General features: G+C 42.7%; 1 protein-coding gene across 14 annotated transcripts in view; it reads left to right on the top strand.

Moving 5' to 3' along the window:
• The first annotated feature begins 280 nt into the window (after positions 1-280).
• LOC122256384 (echinoderm microtubule-associated protein-like 1) overlaps positions 281-21,220 on the top strand; it is a 33,491-nt gene continuing 12,551 nt past the window's right edge. For 2 of the 14 annotated variants that reach the window (XM_086532356.1, XM_086532354.1), the window contains exons 1-3: positions 281-495; positions 2,773-3,063; positions 20,165-20,242. In XM_086532356.1, coding sequence (XP_086388482.1) covers positions 296-495; positions 2,773-3,063; positions 20,165-20,242 — 569 coding nt within the window. In that variant the 5' untranslated portion in view covers positions 281-295. Of the gene's footprint in view, positions 496-2,772; positions 3,064-13,933; positions 14,374-15,068; positions 15,276-20,164; positions 20,243-21,220 lie in introns of those variants that run through there. The other 12 variants (XM_086532358.1, XM_086532357.1, XM_086532365.1 and 9 more) reach the window with 10 other exon arrangements.

Below are 21,220 nucleotides of genomic sequence, written 5' to 3'. Positions count from 1 at the left end.
GAGGTAAGGAAACATATATTCATTGTTCATATTCTTTTCTTTATCCATGGTTATTTTCCGCATTTTTACCATTTTTGCTTTCGTAATTTCCACCTTTAAAATTACTCCGATAATTTTATTTTCCATATTCCTCCTTTGAACATTACCTACACACACTTTAACTTTGCTTTCTAACAGCGATTCACCATGGCAACAACTCCTAAAATCCCAAACGTACTTATGTTCCCCCTTCAAGATCAACACAACGCACCCATAAACGCCCCCATAACAAAGCTACTCGGCCCACCTCCACCCCATGAGTAGATATTCACACAGAAACACCCATTCATTCCCCCTGTTTCCTTCTGCAGTGGTGAACAGCCACAGCGGGGGTCGTGCCACCCCGACCAAAGAAGGCGTGAGGCTGCGACACCATCACAGTGACTCTGCTCGAGACGTTTCTAAGCGTTCCTCGTCCTATGTCCCTGGCAGGTCTCCTTCAGCTACACAGATCAGGTAAAAACAAAATATTAAAGCTGGTCTCGAAATGTTAGATTGCGGTTGATATTCTTGCAGACGTGAATCTAAGTTGATTATACTCACCCATGTTTAGGCGTGTATAGTGTGTGTTTTTGTTTGTTTATACATGCATTCTCACGTGGATATATATATTACATCATATTTATGTAGGTTACGACAGATAAGGATAATTACACTTTATTACAGAACTAAGATAAACTATGTTAGTCCTGTTTAGGCAGTAAGTGAAGAGTCTGAGGGTTCCAATATGAGGCGCCAGCACCTTACGAAATAGTGGGTCGTGTCAGTCAAAGTCCAGGATGTAGGTATTAGTGTCAATGCGTGGGAATAGTTTTCTCAAGAGGGAAAGAAATCTTATAGGATTTATGAGTTTTTATATTTTATTTGTTTATCCTTTTTGTATTTGCGGTTTTATGCGTGATTTGTGGTAGGGAGAGGGACTGTATCATTTATTTCTGATGAAGAGGTCCATCACAAATGAAAGTGAAATATATCTCGAGAAGCAAAATAACTGAATGTAGCAGTTTGGTAATTGATTTATAGTCAAATTAGGTTAAAGTATAATCTAACATGATTGTATCACATTTTGGGTGCATTATGAATAGAATTCCCCCCAAAATACCTTTATTATGGGAGACGATGTATTTCAAATACCAACTGCTCCATTGTTTACGCTTCACGTATGAAGGTGAGTTGATATATTTACCTACATTGAGTGAGAATAATTCCATATACATGTTTCCACTCTAATAATGAGTATTGTGCTAAACTGTCCCAGAGATTTGAATCTTTGTGTTTCCATAGTGTTAGAAGCCTAAACATGTTATATTGCATAGTCTTGTCTGGTTGCAACTAGAGCATGTCTGGTCAGTTTCAGTTTTGATCGTTTAGAAGCAGCAGCGCTAGAACCTAGGCTGTCCAGGACATATTTTTTATTTTGCCAAAGCCCCAAATGCATATATTACTGCAGCTACAGATGCAAAGCATTTCATATATTTTTATGCTTAAGAATTTTTAGCTTTTTTTTTTCTTATCATATGATTTTTTTTCTTAAAAAGCTTTCAGCCGATCCATATCCAGATAACAGTACCTATGACCCTCATCTTTTAAAGACGAAAAAGTGATTTCCTTGGGAAAACTAGGTGCCCCAAATCCCCATAACTTCAAAACCTCTTTATCTGGTGTTCAATGGTTGTGGATATATGAAGGTCGATCGTTAATCGTCAATCGCATAGTAACAGTTATCGATAACTATTTATTTTGAGAAATAGAGTTACAGTACTGGGTTTAAAGTATCGTTTTCTCACTTATTACCGAACACCTGTGAGTTTTATTATGAGTAAATGTTGAAATCCAAATGAGTATTCTGTTTGTAGCATGAATTGCATTAGTTACACATGTTAATATATATATGCACGATGCGCATGGATATGTCAAATAACTGGCAAGCAGATTAGCTCTTTGCTATATGCTTTTTGAAGATACTAAACTGTTGGAATTGTAGTCTGCCATCTCCCTTTCTGTCTCTAATTCCCTCCCTCTCTCCCTCCCCTCTTTCTCTTTCTCTTCCCCTCTTTCTCTCTTTCTTTCTCTCTCTCTCTCTCTCTCTCTCTCTCTCTCTCTCTCCTCTCTCTCTCTCTCTCTCTCTCTCTCTCTCTCTCTCTCCTCTCTCTCTCTTTCTCTCTCCTCTCTCTCTCTTTCTTTCTCCTCTCTCTCTTTCTTTCTCCTCTCTCTTTCTCTCTCCTCTCTCTCTCTCTCTCTCTCTCTCTCTCTTCTCTCTCTCTCTCTCTCTCTCTCTCTCTTCTCTCTCTCTCTCTCTCTTCTCTTCTTCTCTCTCTCTCTCTCTCTCTCTCTCTCTCTCTCTCTCTCTCTCTCTCTCTCTCTCTCTCTCTCTCTCTCTCTCTCTCTCTCTCTCTCTCTCTCTCTCTCTCTCTCTCTCTCTATTTATTGATGATGGGGACTGCATTGAAGACTATGTATGTATATATTCCTTGCATTTTCAAAAGTACCAGTTAGCATGTTATGTTACACTTCTATAATAGTAACAGCTGGAAAAGAAAACGTATGTTGAGCTAATCAAAGAAAACGTGCCTTTTAACCGCAAACTCAAATAATTGCCCGAAAGTCTTGTTGCTTCCTTGAACACCGGATCCGGAGAGTTGAGTGTTAATGAGTGTTAGCTCTAATGCCCGTGCCCGAGTGCATACGCCCGTGTGCCCCCTTTTGCTGACGCCTCTCACGCCCTCTTGCCAGCAGACGCAGTGCCCACTACCAATCCACGTCGAGCTTGTATTCGGACGGGCACAGCTCCTCCTCAGTTAGCCCCGCCCCCTCCCCCTCGCCCACACATGCCCAGGCACAGGCCTCTCACCACCCTGTTCATCACGCCAGGCACACGCCATCCCCTTCCCCTTTTGCCTCACCCGCGCGCCCTCAACAACTCGGGGCGCTCAACAAGAGGTGGGCGTCTACCAGTGACTTCGCAACGCCCAGTCATACCGCCCGCGCTCACTCCCCTACGCCCACTAACTCACAGCTTTCCAGGTAGGTGCCAGATACCCCCAGCCGCCTTTTCTATTTATTTCTTGTATGATTTTGTTATGTTATTTCTTTCCCTTTGTTCATGATTGTTTTGTTTCGTTTTTTTGTTAACCTTTGCATGATATAATAATTTGATAACTAAGTTCTCTTTAATTATGTTCTTATAAACCTTGAAATAAACAAATTATATATTTTAAAATGAGTGGATAACTGAATGGAAATTATGAATTGAATTACAGTCATTGATGATGTTTATGAGATTATTACATATCGCATTTGTCAGTAAATTATTGTGAGAAATTTTATATGCGTGTATGTTTGGTGGCGGGTATATCTACGTGATTTTTGTGTGGCTTGATCGTGCCTTTGAGAGTTACATGGTATTTCGTGTAACATACTTTATGATGTGTGTTTTTAAAGCTGTATAATACATACTGTATTCGTGTATATGTGTATATGTACATTTATGTGTATGTATTCATATATATGCAATTGTTTACAGATGTATATACAGTGCATGTATATAATTGTTTTAGTATATGTGTGTACACGTACGAATGCATACAAACATACGGACGCACATGCACGCAAATAGACAAGCATATCACAATCACAAGCACATCCTTACTCGTGCGTACATTTGTGCGCACACGCACAAACACACGTACACGCGCGCGCACATTCACGTACACACGCTCTCACGGGTAGGTACTTAAACTGTACATATATATTTATATAAATTTACGTACCCCTGTAGTATATAATCTGTACAGCACTCGTATTAATAGATACACATAAATACGCACACAAGTACGCACATACTGTTTCTAGTTAGATAAGTCAGATGTAATTGAATATTTAAATAGACAAATATAGATAGATAGATAGCCGAATAGGTACAAAGGTAGAAATGATTATACCAACGTATACATAAGTAGACATAGATAAAAACATGAGATAAACAGTTAGATATAGAAATAGAGGTTCATGTACATACATACGTGTATGTTTAAACATTATTCTACTTTAGTATACACACCTGTATACGAAATAGCCCAGATATGTTATTTATTTCAAATTACCTGTATTAAAAAGGAGCAATGTTAAGAAAGAAAAGCCCTGAACTCTTTGTTTATTTCGAAATACGTATATTACAAAAGGAAATGATGTCAAGATTAAAAGAAATGGTGATTAGATTTTGAGATAATTAATGCCAAAGACATGCAGTTAACGGAGGTTTGAAAGCGAGTTTCTTTTGTTTCTCTTTCTCTATGGTTGCACGTTGTTATATCTTCGTTTTTTTTACGTGTTTTGATTCTGTGTTTGTTTGTCGGTATTATTATCGGCTGTTGTTTCTTTGTTTTCGCTGGTAGAATCAAGAAATGTGTGAAGATTTAAGAGATGAGGAGAGGAAGGTGTGAATGGGAGAGGGAGAGGGACATTTCCAGGTAGACAGACAGACAGACCGAAACTGTAATTACGAAGCAGAGGGGGAAAAAAGAGAAGCGAGAGAGAGACGATTGACAGACAGACAAACAGACCGATAAATATTGAAAAGAGAGAACGAGACTATATATACACACCGTCACTATGTTCCCGATAATGTGTTACACTTCGAAACAAGGAAATGTTTAGGAAAAAGCGGAAAGTCTGCATTACCTCGTCTGCAGTAGACCGTAGTACCGCCAAGCTTATGCTGTGATGACATGGCTATTTTAAGCATTGGTTAACCTTGCCTGCTCTTACGCCCTCCCTCCCTCCTCTCCCTCCCCCCCTGTTCCTTCCTTCCTTCCCGCTTGCTGGCTCATCTCTTTCGTGTTTATTTTGTTTTCTTATCTACCTGTTTTAGTATGTTTCTGGTTTTAAGACGATAGTGAACTTCCGTGGTTAATCGGTATCGTGGTAGTTTATAAAAGGAGGACATTTTAATCGTGCGTTTTCCTCTCTTTTTGTTTAGAAATTTAGTTGTTTTTTATCGTAATGTACAAAATAAGCATTTCACCCATCAGCATTTATACGAAAATGATGATAATAATGATGGTATTAATGATCAAATGAATAGATATCCATAATTTCTAGATTTAGCGAGAAGTCGACGAAATAGCGGTCGCTTACTCTCCAGAATCGAAAGACTTACTGTAATGAGTAATCGGAGTACCTACTCCTAGTAACAACCTTATTACTCCCATTCGCCTTCTATTCCAATCCTCTCCTCATCCTCCTCCAGGTTTCTCTCCCCCTTCACCTATTCCTCTCCTCCGTGATGATATTTTTGTCTATTTATCGTGAAATTGCAGTGATTCACCCCCACTGCTCTCCGTACCTCATACTTAAAGCCTTCAGTGAGCTTTCTGTCACGGCCGAGAGAGGGAGTGACGTGATCGTGTTTATGACTCTGTGGATGAACTTAATCGTTTTGAAAAGAGGTGGGAGTGTTTGGCTATTTGAATACTGTAGATTAAAAAAAAAATGTAATGGGTTTTAATGCCACGCCTAGTCACGTTTGAGGGAGGTGGGTGCCACCAGGCTACCGATGTTTTTCTGATTTTTTTTGTTTGATTTGTCTGTTTTTAGTTTATTATCTGTTTACAGATTTTTTCATTGTTTTTATTTGATTTGTTTGTTTGTTTGTTTTTTGTCTCGGTAATGTGAAGATTTTTTTTTTACAAATCGCCTAACTTACAAATACACACACACACACACACACACACACACACACACACACACACACACACACACACACACACACACACACACACACACACACACATAGAGAGAGAGAAAGAAAGAAAGAGAAAGAGGGAGAGAGAGAGAGAGATATAACAATGATAATAAAAGATAATACTATAAATATTAGTAACATCATTGATGATAACACTAACAATGAAACAATGATAATACAAAGCATAACTATGATAATAATCATTACAAAAATTAAAAAAACTAACAAAAAACTAACAAAACACATTCAGGGAAAAGCAAGTAAAAAAAAAAAAAACTCCCCGGCCACAACACAGCCGACCTCGAACGCCATGTCGAGTTCACGAGACAAATTATATAGTATAAGCTCGTTACCCAAGCCCATCCTAGTACCAGCCCGCGTTCCCTGTCCCGCGTTCTCTTCCGTGTTTATTCCTATCCTATTTCTGTCTCTCTCTCTCTCTCTCTTCTCCTTCATTTATTCTTCTCCTTCGTGGTTTTATGTTGTTGTTTTTTTTTTCCAAAAAGTTTGATGGTGGAGTTATGGTGGACTTTTTTTTTGTAAAATTGTGGATTTTTACTGGCGCCTTCTTAAGGTGGGTTTGATACCGTCTGCCGCACCGCCCGCGCACGTCAACACCCCGACTGACACTCCTCCTTACGCCCACACTCTGCTGGATCTTTCTCTCACGCCCATAGCCACACCTGGTCGCTTTCTTGGGGTTGTTCCGTAAGCCCTCACTCGCTGGCTCGATGTCTGTTCATTTATTTGCTTGTTCTTCTTTCTTTTTCCTCTCTCTCTCACTCTCTCTCACTCTCTCTCTCTCTCTCTCTTTGTCTCTCTTTCACTCTCTCTCTCTCTCTCTCTCTCTCTCTCTCTCTCTCTCTCTCTCTCTCTCTCTCTCTCTCTCTCTCTCTCTCTCTCTCTCTCTCTCTCTCTCTCTCTCTCTCTCTCTCTCTCTCCCTCTCTCTCTCTCTCTCTTGTTTCTCTCTCTTCTCTCTCTCTCATTATCTCTTTTTATCTTCCCCCCCCCCTCTCTCTCCCTCTCTTCCACGCCCATGTTTTGCATGTATCGACGGTGCCACCAACCCGCGATTCGTCACACCCCCCTTCCCCTCCCCCTCCATCCTCCTCTCCACGCCTAACGACCCTTCACGCCCAAAAGAGGGGGGGGGGGTAGGGAGGATGATACGAGGGAGAAGGGGGGGGGGTAGGCTAGAATGACGGTCAGCATCGCATTACTCATTTTACTCATTCACCAAATCCATCCTGATGAGTCACAGGATGAATTACAGTTGTTGGAGGCGGAAGTGAATGAACGAGAGAGAGAGAGAGAGACGAGAACGAGAGAGAGAGAGAGAGCGAGAGAGAACGAGAGAGAGAGAGAGAGAACGAGAGAGAGAGAGAAAGAGAGAGAGACAGAGACAGAGAGATAAAAAGAGAGAGACAGAGATAGAGACAGAGACAGAGATAAAGACAGAGAGAGAGAGAGAGAGCGAGAGAAAGAAAGAAAGAAAGAAAGAAAGAAAGAAAGAGAGAGAGACTCCTCACGGCGCCCATAACCCAATTACACAGCCTCGTAATGAGATATTACTTCCGCCTTTATTATAACAGCGAGTTCTTTACCTGTCGGGAAGATCGGCCTTTGGTGAATGCCCTTGTGACCATTTTAGAGATAGGAAGCTATTTTTAGATTTTTTTTCTCGGAATTCTGTGTGTTTGTCCTTTTGCTTTGTTTGTTTACCTTGTCATTTTTTTATATATATATATTTTGTTTTTTTTAGAGAGAGAGAGAGAGAGAGAGAGAGAGAGAGAGAGAGAGAGCCTGAGAAAGAAAATAAAAAAACAATAAACATAGATTAAAAAACGGGATAAAACAGAGAAAGAGACAGCAAGGAACGAAAAAACAAGAAATTAACACCAAGAGGAATAAACCAGAGATAAACACGAGGTAAAATAAACAAGCGATAAACACGAAGATAAATTAAGACGAACGAAAGAAACAAGAGAGAGAGAGAGAGGAGGGGGGGGGGAGTCCGGAGGTCCCAGCATGAGGCAGACGACCCAGGTAACACACCTTCATATGGCCTTACGAAGTACTCTCGCCTCACGCCCTCGCCGCCCACGCCGCTCAAAGAGTGTCACGCCCACGATAAGTCTATCTACATGACGGAGGGATATTCTATGTGGTCTGTCTCTCGGTTTCTCTCGGTTTCTCTCATTCTTTCTCTCTCTCTTTCTCTCTCTCTTTCTCTTTCTTTCTCTTTCTCTTTCTCTCTCTCTCTCTCTCTCTCTCTTTCTCTTTCTCTTTCTCTCTCTTTCTCTTTCTCTTTCTCTTTCTCTCTCTCTCCCTCCTTCCCCTCTCCTTCTCCTTATCCTCTCCCTCCCTCTCTCACCCTCTCCATCTCTCCCTCCCTCCATCCCTCCCTCCCTTCTTCCCTCACTTATTTCCATCTCTGCGAGGGCGTTTAGGAATCTTTTTTCACACGGTAGGAATGCCGCTGTAGATCACCGAATACCTTTTAAGGAGAACGATTGGAGGGAGGGAGAGAGTAGGGGCGGGATGAGGGACAGAGAATAGGAGGGAGGGGGAGAGAGGGAGGGAAGGAGGGATAGGATGGGAATGAGGAAAAGGGAGGGGGAGAGGGAGGGAAGGAGGGAGAGAGAGAGGGAGGGAGGGAAGGAGGGAGAGAGAGAGGGAGGGAGGGAAGGAGAGAGAGAGAGAGACAGACAGACAGACAGAGACAGAGAGCAAGGTAGAGGTAGAGAGGGAGGGAGAGCCAGAGAGCGAGAGAGAGAAAAAAAATTGGTCACTCATTGGTCACTCATTGGCCAGTCAAAAGGCTGAAGTGTCTCCGTGTTTGCATTCTTTGCCTTTTTTTAATTATCTTTCTCTCCTCTTTGTATTTCTTTTACTGTTAATTGTACTTTGTTACTTTTTTTTACTCCTCTTTCTTTTCCTTTTCTTCTTTCATCTGCTTTCCCTCTTTATATCCTTCTTTAGTGTTTTTTTTCCGTCATTTAATTGGAAATCAATAAATGGGATATATAAATGGGATATGTCAAAGGTAATTGGCACTAAATGCAACTTTGTGTATATTGTATGAAGTCAAGTATATAACGCCTTCCGTAAAAACAACTATTTTTCACTATTTTATTATAATGTTTTTTTAAAATTGTGTAATTAAGATTTAGAAAAATGATTTAATTAACAAACAGATGGACTTCGATGTATTTTTTTCAAATAATTTCTTCGTATCGCAGGTACGGAAAAATTACCTTAATTAACATGACAGATTTTTTTTCATATATATTAATTCCATGAAAATTAATGATAAATGTTTGGAAATATATATTTTTTTATTGTCACGTCCATAATAGTGATCTTTACGGATGTTTATCAGTAATATGAAGATGATAGTAGGGAGGAAGGGGAGGAGGAAGAGGAAGAAGAAGTAAAAGAGGAGGAGGAGGAGGGATGTAAAGAGGAAGAGTAAAGCTAAGTAAGGTAAATAAAGGATTAATGCAAAGATATCTTATCTTGCCTTATCACCATATTATCTCGTAATATGATGGATGGCGGAGATAACAAGAACTAATGAAAGGCGGGGATAGATAGGGATTTTAGTGATAATGGATGAAGGATAAATAAGAAGAGAAACGAAGGATTAATTAGCGAATGGGATGACATGTTAGTATTTTATTGTTGTTGTTGATAGGGGCAAGAGGTAAAAGGATGATAGGAACAGAAAGGGATGAAATAAGATAGAATGAAAATAGACTAATGAGATTATCCGTTCGCGGCTTTGTTGATAGGGATAATAGGAATAAGGATGGTAGGGATATAGAGGGATAAAAGGATGATAGGTAAAGGATTGATAGGAGTTAAGTTGCGGGATAATTAGTCAATGGGATGGCGTGTTAGAGGTTATGGTGATAGGAGTAATAGGTAAAAGGATGACTGGGATATAGAACGATAGAGAATGGTCGGCGATGGATAGTAGAAGATAATTGAATAATCGTCTTTTCAAGAATTCGAACAAATGGTTAGGGTAATTCATGACGTACAGTTATGGGTATAATAGGGAATCAAATACCGTGGATAAGAAAGGAACGAAAAAAAGGATGAACGGTGGATAAATACGATATATAGGAGATATGAAGCGGAGGACCGTCCTTTCGGCGAGGTTCTTGGTTTCAATGAATGGGTGAAGATTGCGCAAGTGGTTCGTCATTTTTTTCTTGTTAATTGTTTAACTTTTGTTGTTTATTTTGCTGATTTTTTTTTAGTTTGTTTGTTTAGTGATATTATGATTTATGTTTTGCATTCTTAAAGAGAAGGGAATATTGAGAAAGTAATATGAAATAGAAGTTGTGTATAGATATAAATATGATGCGAAATTTGGTCAGGGAAAAAATCTCGCATGTTAAATGAGTAGGAAGAGGGTGGAGGAGGAGGAAGATAGAGAGAGAGCGAGAGAGAGAGAGGAGGAGGAAGAGGGAGGAGGAGGAGGAAGAGAGAGAGAGAGAGGGAGAGGGAGGAAGGGAGAGATGAGGAGGAGAGGACTATGGTAAGCGATGGTACATAAGACTCTACCCCCTCCCCTTCTCTCCCTCCCCCCTCCCTCCCGTCCTCCCTCTCTCCCTCCCATCCTCCCGTCCTTCCCCCCTCCCTCCCTCCCGTCCTCCCTCCCTCCCTCCCTCTCGTCCTCCCTCCCTCCTGTCCCCCTTCCCTCCCTCCCTCCCGTCCTCCCTCCCTCCCTCATTCCATCCATCCCTCCCTCTCTCCCTCCCATCCTCCCTCCCTCTCTCCCTCCCTCATAATAATGTACAAAACAGACCCCCATCTCACCTCCAACCCACCCCCAAGGTCACCTCACCTGTACATCTCGTTGCCGCCCATCCTCTTCTCCTCCTCCTCCTCCTCCTCCTTCCCTCTCTCTCTGCCCCTCCCCTTCCTCCTCCTCTTCCTGTTCTTTTTTTTTCTCTTTTTCTTCTTCATACACCTCTTCTTACTTCCTCTCCGCCTCCTCCTCCTCCTTCAACTCTTCCTCCCCCTTCTTCACCTCCTTCATACCCTACTTCTTCTTCTTCTGTTTCTCTTTTTCTTCCTCTTCTAATTCTATTCGTCGTCATCCTCTTCCTCTTCCCTCTTCTTCTTCTTCTTCCTCCTCCTCCTCCTCCTCCTCCTCCTCCTCCTCCTCCTCCTCCTCTTCCTCCCCTCCCCCCTCCCTCCCTCCCTCCTCCTCCTCCTCCTCCTCCTCCTCCTCCTCCTCCTCCTCCTCCTCCTCCTCCTCCTCCTCCTCCCCCTCCCATCACCTAGCCCCTCAAGGGACATCCCAGGAAGGAGAGGGAGGTTGAAGGCCAATGAAATAGGATGGGATGGGGGGGGGGGAAGTGGTTATGGGGGAGAGGGTGAGGGAGGCGGATGATGTGGTGTGACGAAGATGGGGAGGAGGATGGGAGGAAGGAAGGGAGGGAGGAAGGAATGAAGGAAGGAAGGGAGGGAGGGAGGGAGGGAGAAAGGAAGGAAGGAAGGGAGGGAGGCAAAGGAGGAGGAAGAAGAAGAAGATGAAGATGAAGAAGGAGAGGGGGAGGAGGAGGAAGAAGATAAAGAAGAGGAGGAGAAGGAGAGGTAGTAAGAGATGGCAGAGGAGAAGAAGAGAAAGTAGGAGGAGGAGAGAGTAATAAAGAGCCAAAACAGACAGACTATCGAACATTAAATAGAAAAAAATATATGATTTAAAATATTAAAATCATATTCAGTGATAATGATTTATTCCAGGTAGTCACGTCTTCTAGGCCTTTCCTCTGATGATAATCAAGATGATCGTGTTCCTTAAAGGACATGGGGTAGGATGATAGACAAGGGCAGGGATAGATAGAGGGAGAGGGGAAGGAGAGAGGGAGGGGGAGGGGGAGAGGGAGGGGGAGAGGGGAGGGGAGAGAGGGAGGGAGAGAGAGAGAGAGAGAGAGAGAGAGAGAGAGAGAGAGAGAGAGAGAGAGAGAGAGAGAGAGAGAGAGAGAGAGAGAGAATGAGAGGGGGAGAGAGAGAGAGAGAGAGAGAGAGAGAGAGAGAGAGAGAGAGAGAGAGAGAGAGAGAGAGAGAGAGAGAGAGAGGGAGAGGGAGAGACAGGCAGACAGAGAGAGAGAGAGGAGGGGGGGGAGTGTGTGTCTGTGATTGTGAGTGTGTGACAAACAGACACACAAACAAAGACAAGACATTACTCTTCATAACGAACATGACTAGACAATCATGATGAAAGGTAAACAACTAGACAGACAGAAATAGACAGAGAAACATGACAAGAAAAAAACAAAAACAAAAAACAAAAATGCACCAGAGACACAGGCGAAAGAACAAAAAGCGAAAGAAGTTTAGATAAGTAGAAGGATACAATAACGGGCACCCTGTTCTTCGCTGGGTCGTCAAACACTCTTAAAATGCTACGACTAAGAGCGCCGTGTTATTACAAGCCCTTCGCGAACGCCGCGGATTCATAGAAATGTAAATCCGGATTCACAGTCTTCTCCAAAGCCTTCCACACACACACACGCCATCCCGCCCATCCCCGCCCACCCAGCGCTGCCCTTCACCTGTTGCACGGCCATTGCATCTGCGATTTTTCTTTTCGTTTGTGTCAAAATAAAGAGAGAAACCACTTTCCATGCAGACTCTGGCGCTCCTTGTTATGGCTCCTTCGCGAGCTCTCGTTCGTCATGCGACCCCAAGCGTCACTTTCTAATTCGTCTGTTCCTTGTTTTCTTTTCTTGTTTCTATAGTCTGTGGAAGGGGGAGAGAAGGGGAATGATGGTAAGGAGGAGGAGAAGAAGGAAAGAGAGAAGAGGAGGAGGAGAGTGGGAGAGAAGGGGGAGGAGGGGATGGGAGCAGGGGAAGAAGAGCAAGGAAATGAGGGGGAGGCCTGCACTGCATAAGAGCTGCATTCTGCAGAGGTCAAATCGGGTGTCTTAACCCCAGCTGCATCCTACTCTCTCTCTTACTCTCATTTGTCTCTCTCACTCCCTCTCCTTCTCCTTTATTCCTCATCCTCTCTTCTCATTTCTTCTTCCCTCCTATCTCCTCCTCCCTCCCTCCTTCCTCCTCCTCCTCCTCCTCCTCCTCCTCCTCCTCCTCCTCCTCCTCCTCCTCCCTCCTCCCTCCCCCTCCTCCTCCTCCCCTCCTCCTCCTCCCCTCCTCCTCCTCCCTCCTCCCTCCCCCTCTTCCCCTCCTCCCCCTCCCTCCTCCTCCTCCTCCCCCTCCTCCTCCCTCCTCCTCCTCCTCCCTCCTCCCCCCTCCTCCTCCTCCCCTCCTCCTCCTCCCCTCCTCCTCCTCCCCTCCTCCTCCTCCTCCCCCTCCTCCTCCTCCTCCCCCTCCTCCTCCCCCTCCTCCTCCTCCCCCTCCTCCCCCTCCCCCTCCTCCTCCTCCCCCTCCTCCCTCCTCCTTCTCCTTCCTCCCTCCTCCTCCTCCTCCCTCCTCCTCCTTCTTCCTCCTCCTCCCTCCCCCACCTCCTCCTCCGCTGTTTGCACCCCATTGCTTTCCTCACACACGTACGTCCGGGCTGACGTACGTGTGTGACGTCTTATGTCTTGATTGTACTTAACCACAGACTAATTTCACACCCAAGGACGGAGAGAAATCCAGGTGGAAGGAAGGAAGAGGGAAGAAGGAGGAGGAGGAGGAGGAGGAGGAGGAGGAGAAAGTGAAGGTGAATCGAGAGTTAAGAAGGAATAAAAAGATAAATGGAGGGGGGAAATTACGAGAAATAGATGATGAGAATTTTTTTTTTTTTTTTACCAGTGTGATAAAAAAGAAAACACATCTAATGGTTTAGTGTATTTATCCATGTGTATTTCACCATATATGAAGATACCTTTATCAGGGAGCAGAGTAATATCCTGCACGTGCTGCGATATTAGCACCCGCCTTTGATAACAGTTAGATAGAAAGAGAGGGAGGAAGAGAGGGAGAGAGAAAGAAAGAAAGAAAACGAGAGGGGGGAGGGAGAGAGGGAAAGGGAGAAGAGAGAGAGAGAGGGAGGGAGGAAGAGGGAGAGGAGGGAGAGAGGAAGAGGGAGAGGAGGGAGAGAGGGAGAGTGAGGGAGGAAGAGGAAGGGAGAGAGGAAGAGAGAGAGGGAGGGAGGGAAGGAAAGAGGGAGAGGGGAAGAGAGAGAGAGAGAAAGAGTGAGTGAGTGAGTGAAAGAATAAACCATTGAAAGACGGACCAAAACAGACAGACAAATAAAGCAAGAATAAACGGGTGAAACCATGCAGAAAAAAAAACCCAACGACCATAACATCCAACGGCCTTAAAACTCAACCATTTTGACAGAGAAGGAAAGAATAAAGAAAGCAACAGACAGCTGAGCTAAGAACATCCAAGACTAGTGACCGACTAGAGAGCTTAGACAGAGCTCCGTTTGAGCGAAAGCGTCAGTGACTCACACAACCTCGTGGTGGTGTGACGTGTTGCTGTGCCCCTCCCGATCGCTCGCTCGCTCGCTCGCTCGTTGATCGTTCGTTGATCGTGTGTGATCGAGTGTCGGATTTTGATTGAACTATTTTTTTTACGTGTATGTGGACGAGAAAAGCCGTCATTTCTGTGGTAGGAATACGTTAGTAGTGTTGATGTTCGGGTTTGGGTTTGTTAGGAGTTGGGGGTGTAGAAGTTTAGTTTTTTTTTTTTCGTTGAAATTTGAGATACGAACATCTGTTTTTTCAGTGTCAGAGTTCTCTAGGTTTTCTTCACTCCATAAGGAAACGGTTGAAGTTGAAGAGAAAAGTTGAAGAAGTCTGAGTCAATTTTGGTTTGAATTCCGGCTGATCATCCTTATCTATTTTGTTACAGATATCACTAATATAATTATATAGTATTTTTATGTAGAACTTTTACTCCAAAAGAAAAAAAAAAAACATTAAACAAGTGAATGGATAAAAGTACATAGTCTTTTTGTCCGGTTTGTAGCAAAAACTCGAATGTGTATACAATTATGGGTAACGCCCCCTTAATAAAACCGTAAGACATTTCCGTTAATTGATAAGCGAAATTAGTTACACTGATAGCACTTTACCTTGTAGCCAAAGGTACCAATTGTTTTGAATTTGTAGTATTCTGTTATTATAAACTAACAACAAATGTCTGATTCAGTTTAGTTTAAGGGTGACGTGACAGTAACCGAATTTAAGTTATTAGAGCTAGATATATATATACTTAATTAGATGATTTAAAAATAGAAATAAAATATAGGACTGTTATCGCCAGGGAATGACGGCTTTCCGACGTCCACATAAAGCGATTTTTTTTCAAAAGGAAACGCGTTTTTAGCCACGTTTATCAGAACACTAAAGGCGAAATAGAAACCGCAGACAGACAAGTTTGGTTTTTTTTCTTCAAGCCATTTGAAACCCATCAAAGAGTGTATTTACATCAGCAACCACCGAGGGAGTGAGAAAGCATTTGCAGAAGTGTTTGTCGAAGTCACCTTCAAGCGCTTTCAAACATGGCAAACTCCAGCAGGTAAATAGAAAACCGGTTGTTGGGTACCTGCTTAGTGCTGAATGGATCAGCAGGTCTACCGTCTACAGAGTTCCATTTCTGTTGTACTGTTTCCCGTTTCTTCTCCTCTCTCTCTCTCTCTCTCTTTATCTCTCTTTATTGATGATTGTTATTCTTGTTTCGTTTTGAAGGCTCTAGGAAACCCAAGGATGAGAATGACCTCCGGTGACCCAGGAGAGCTGGGCTTCTTCCCCCCCAAAAAAAAGCTCCCTCAATGTTACCTGTTTCCTTGACGTGTTTAATACCTTTTATGGACTGTGTCTCGATTTATGCCCGGGGTATTGGCAAGTTTTTTTTTTCCTTTTTTCTTTCTTTTGTCCTTCAAAATGTTCTGTTTCTTGATCATCTGTCCAGTATCTTGCTCGTCCTCCTGAATGCTGATTTGAAGCCGAAAGTTCTAAGACCTGTTGTTGCTGATTTTGGATTTCGAGGTTTTTGAATTTTATGGAGAACCATTTTCTTTCAATAAACAAACAGCTGTGTATTACAAGTCTGAACATATGCGGGAATACAAAGTAATAGATTATGAAGAATCTGTGATCAGGGCTTTACATTAGGTATTCATTATAACTGCAGTTATGATATATATATATATATATATATATATATATATATATATATATATATGTGTGTGTGTGTGTGTGTGTGTGTGTGTGTGTGTGTGTGTGTGTGTGTGTGTGTGTGTGTGTGTGTGTGTGTGTAATATAAATACATATATATATATTTTATATATATATATATATATATATATATATATATATATATATATATATATGTGTGTGTGTGTGTGTGTGTGTGTGTGTGTGCGTATGTGTGTGTGTGTATGTGTGTGTATGTATGTTTGTATGTATGTATGCATGTATGTATGTTTAAGATAAGCGTGACGTGACATAAGCCTATCTATAGACATGCATAGTAAATAAGCTTGCATACATATTCGTACACGCATACCAAAGCGAAATGCATAGACATACTAATAAACAAGAGAGGATTAGATAGATAAAAGGTATATGCCAAATGCATGTTCTTAGATAGGTATAAGGATATAAACATGTCATTTGCATTTGTTCAATAATATGTCTGCCTTTGTTCGTGTCGTCTGGATAGTGAATCATACTAGATTAGGAATTAATTTTCTTTGTCTTGAAAGGTTATCAAAGAAAGAAAGAAAAAAAACAAAGACCTTCCTAAATTGACGCAATGAAACATGGAAATTGAGCATTATTTTTTTTAGAAAGAGATAAATGAAAAGAAAAGAAATATATATATATTTGTCGGGAAGAGACACTGAAAATAACACCGTGAACTTCATATGAAGGTCATGCTGATAAGCTGTCATTATGCTGTATGATGAAACGACCTCGGTTTTCTTTGCATGCTGATCCTCTTGTCAGTTCCGTCATGCAGTATTTTGTTTATCTTTTTGTTTTCTTATTTTTTAAAGTCTTTTGGGAAATGTGAAACTTGAAACTTTACGGATAGTCTGGCCACGCGATGATGCAGTACAAGGAAACAATAGGAAACCACGGCTATCGAGCGTAGTTCCTTTGGCAACCACTCAGCCGTAGAGCTTCTGAGAACGCGTTAAGCTTCGAAGACCGTGGAGAGCTTCGAAAGTCAAGACCGTAAGCCTCGCCGTTACAGACCACGATCCGCGCCGGTGGCCTGTAGACACCACATCCTGTGTTTTGGGTCTCCGCCTCTCTTCTACGGTGGCTCCCTTGTCCTCGTTTTCCTTCTTCTACCCCGCCCACTCCTCCTCCTCCTTCTCACGCTTCCTCCTCCTCCTCTCCCTCCTCCTCCTTCTCACGCTCCCTCCTCCTCCTCCTTCTCACGCTTCCTCCTCCTCTCCCTCCTCACGCTTCCTCCTCCTCCTCTCCCTCCTCCTCCTCCTTCTCACGCTCCCTCCTCCTCCTCCTCCTCCTCCTCCTCCTCCTCCTCCTCCTCCTCCTCCTCTCCCTCCACCTCCTCCTCCTTCTTCTCCTCCTCCTCCTTCTCCTCCTCCTCCTCCTCCTCCTCCTCCTCCTCCTCCTCCTCCACCTCTCCCTCCTCCTCCACCTCTCCCTCCTCCTCCTCCTCCACCTCTCCCTCCTCCTCCTTCTCCACCTCTCCCTCCTCCTCCTTCTCCACCTCTCCCTCCTCCTCCTTCTCCACCTCTCCCTCCTCCTCCTCCTCCCCCTCCCCCTCCTCCTCCCCCCCCCCCTCCTCCTCCTCCTCCTCTCCTCCTCCTCCTCCCCCTCATCCCCCTCCCTCCTCCTCCTCCTCCTCCTCCTCCTCCTCTCCCTCCCTCCACCTCTCCCTCCTCCTCCTCCTCCTCCTCCTCCTCCTCCTCCTCCTCCTCCTCCTCCTCCTCCTCCTCCTCCTCCTCCTCCTCCTCCTCCTCTCCACACGCCCCCAACCGCAAAATGATTTCCTTGACAGTTTCCACTCCGAATGTGTTCCTCTGTTGCCGCCATCCTTGGACTCGGAGGAAAAAATAGCGCCAGAGGAGATACACACCGTTTATCGCTCTTTCTTTTCTCTCGGTTTCCTTCTCCCTCCCTTCCTCTCTCTCTCTCTCTCTCTCTCTCTCTCTCTCTCTCTCTCTCTCTCTCTCTCTCTCTCTCTCTCTCTCTCTCTCTCTCTCTCTCTCTCTCTCTCTCTCTCTCTGCCTCCTTCCATCCTCCAAAGTTTCGTCTGTCTTAAATGCCACGCTTGGAGAGGCGCCCCTAGCAACAGGTGCCGTCTTGGTTTCTATTTAAGGGGTTTGCATCTCTCTCTCTCTTTCTCTCTCTCTCTCTCTTTCTCTCTCTCTGTCTCTCTCTTTCTATCTATCTATCTCTATCCCCCTCCCTCTACCTCCCTCCCTCCCTCCCTGTCCATTTAACACGGCTGTTTGCGTCTGCATCCCTCCTCCCCTCCCTCCCTCCCCTCCCTTCCCCTCCCCCCGATCTCTGCCGTATCCCCCCCTCCCCCTTCCCCCCACTTTCAAACAGGTTATATCATAAAATATCGGAGCTTGTCACCGATAGGAAACAAAAAGGACATGATAATGAAGAAGAAGAGAAAAAAAAACAACAACAGAAGAATGGAGATTAAGACGAAAAACGCGTTGCTTGTGGTGTTGACATGGCGCGAGTTTTCAATCATGTGTTGAGACGTTTGATAGATTTTTTTGAAGGCGGTTTGGTGTGTCTGAAGGAAATGAATTGGGAGGGAGAGGTGGATGGAGTTCTTCATTAGGGTTCCATGATTTATTGTTTTTTTTTATAATCATTATCGTTATTACTATTATTGTTTTATTATATGTTATTATTATCGTTATTATTATTATTATTGTTGTTGTTGTTATTATTGTTATTATTATTATTATTTATTATTATTATTATTATTTATTATTATTATTATTATTATTATTACTGTTATCATTACTATCATCACCATCATCACTTTCACCACTCTCGTCATTATTGTCATTGTTGACACCCAAAGCCACGACCAGCCCCTCCCCATCCCTCCCTATCCCTCCCCATCCCTCCCCTCCATCCCTTCCCATCCCTCCCCAATCCCCTCCCCATCCCCCCCCCCCTTCCCTCGTCCTTGAAAACCACCGCATGCTCGAGTGCCTACCGCCAGGAAGTCGTCTTTTTTTCGTTGTTTTTTTTTAAGTGTTTTAGTCACTGGCTCCATTTCCTCTGGAGCCAAAATGCTTCGTGCATGACCCGGCCCCCTTCCCCCTTTCCCCTTCCCCTTCCCCCCCTCCTCCCCCTCCTCTCGCAGCCTTGCATGCCATGATTACGAGCGCTTTTGAATTATGTATATGTATTTTATATGCATGGACTGTGCAACGTTCCTGTTCTTCTTTAAAAACAAACAAGAAAAATACATGTGCTATGTAGAATAAATACATCTTTTATATCTTTATTTCTTCATGATTTAAGAGTTAAACACGATTTTCTCGTTATATTTGTTGGTATAAAAAGGGCTATTGATTAATGAATCTTGCATTACATGGTGAAAATAATTTATATAGATTACGTCCTTTATTTTCGAAAATATTCAATTTATCATAGATTAATGCATAGGGAAATACACTTTTTTTTGCTGGGGAAATCCACAAAACATTAATTAATTCAGTATTAGATATAAAATGCTGTAGATCTAAAATAAGTGACGTATAGAGCTGCCACATGTAATGATTAATTAATAAATGATCATTAAATGTGCTAGGATATTTAGATGAACAGTTAGATTCAATGGGTTACACTAGATAAAGCGCTGAATTGCTATTGGAAATTAGATAGAAGAGCGTTTTCATTCCCCAGGCTGATAGAAAACTCATTTTCTTCTCACCAATAGGAGTAGTGCCATGTATGTACCTGCTATAAGCGTACGTGATGGTGTTAAAAAAACATGAAACATTTTGCACCGTTTTGCTCATACTGCTTTGAAACTCTATGGCTGTATACGATGCACGTGTTAGAATGCCTGTTGCATTTTTCTGTGTATAAGTCCCGGGTTTTTCCTTCGTGTTTTGTGTTGGTTGAATGTTTTTTTTGTTTTGTTTTTTTTTAACGAAAAGAATTGTTTTCTTTTGTTTAATTCCCTCCCCTACCCCCTACCCCCTCCCTAGCCCCTTTTTTTCTTCTTTCTTCGTTATGTGTTTGTCTGTTCGTTTGTTCACCAACGCTCTGTTATGTGTGTGTGTGTGTTTGTCTCTCAATCTTCACTCCATTTTTTTTTCGTTATTTCTCTCCCTCTGTGTATAAGTCTCCCCTCTCCCCTCCTTCAACCCCCCTCCCTCCCTCCTTTTTTTTCGCTCGCTGTGACCTGTGACCTAACCTCGCCCGGCCGTCTCTGTTGCCTTGCAGACGACCCAACAGCGGTTCGCTTCACAACCTGAACAACCTGAGGTCATCCACATCTCAGCTAAACCTCACCAGACACGGGTAACCCCATATGCCAACCCCCACCTTTCTCCCTTTTTTCATCTATTTATGGTTTCTTATCCCTTTTTTTTGTGTATTTTAATTCTCCAACTGGTTTTAGGGGTATATATATCTCGGATTGTAACATTATATTATATTTTTGATATTTTATTTATTTTGTAATTCTCCTGTAGTTGCTTGTAACATTGTTTTTTTGGCAGGTGGTAAATATTTCATAAATTTTCTTTACTTTTTTTTAAGTCTTTTTAATTTGCTTTTATTTTCTTTATCTCTCTCTCTCTTTCTTTTTTTCTTTCTTTCTATCTCTCTCTTTCTTTCTTTTTTTCTTTCACTCTCTCTTCTCCCTGTCTCTTATCTTCTCTCTTTCTCTTCTCTTCTCTTCTCTACTCCCTTTCTATCCTCACCTCCTCTCACCCCTCCTATCCTCTCCTATCCTCTCCTGTCTTTTCCTCTCTCTCTCTCTCTCTCTCTTTTCTCTCTTCTCTTTCTCTCTCTCTTTCTCTCTCTCTTTTCTCTCTCTTTTTCTCTCTCTTTCTCTCTTCTCTCTCTATCTATCTCCATCTCTCTCCATCTCTTCTCTCTCTCTTCTCTCTTCTCTCTTATCTCTTCTCTCTCTCTCCATCTCTCTCTCTCCATCTCTCTCTCTCTCTCTCCCTCTCTCCCTCTCTCCTTGTCTCTCTCTTTATCTCTTTCTCTCGCACTAATTTATTCTCACACTTGGCCTTTCTCTCTATCTACCTAGGCTATCTATCTAGCTGGTGTAATATTTACCTTCTTATTTATTGGAATACTATTATGGTATGTACTAATATATTTCCGGATGCAGTAAGTATGGCAATTCAGTTATTGTTTTTTAGTTAATTGTATTTCTCAAAGGAATAGTTGCATTAATATTGTTGATATCAAAATGTTATCCTCAGATTATTGTGATATCCTTCTACTCTCCACTTGTCTTTTTTTTCCCTTCCTTTTGTAATA

Source organism: Penaeus japonicus, unplaced genomic scaffold (genome assembly GCF_977035675.1).
Source record: "Penaeus japonicus unplaced genomic scaffold, GWHDUDI00000001_assembly GWHDUDI00000037, whole genome shotgun sequence".
Classification (NCBI taxonomy): Eukaryota; Metazoa; Arthropoda; class Malacostraca; order Decapoda; family Penaeidae; genus Penaeus; species Penaeus japonicus.
The sequence above is the reverse complement of the archived record's forward strand: the minus strand, read 5'-3'. Positions and strand labels throughout refer to the sequence as shown.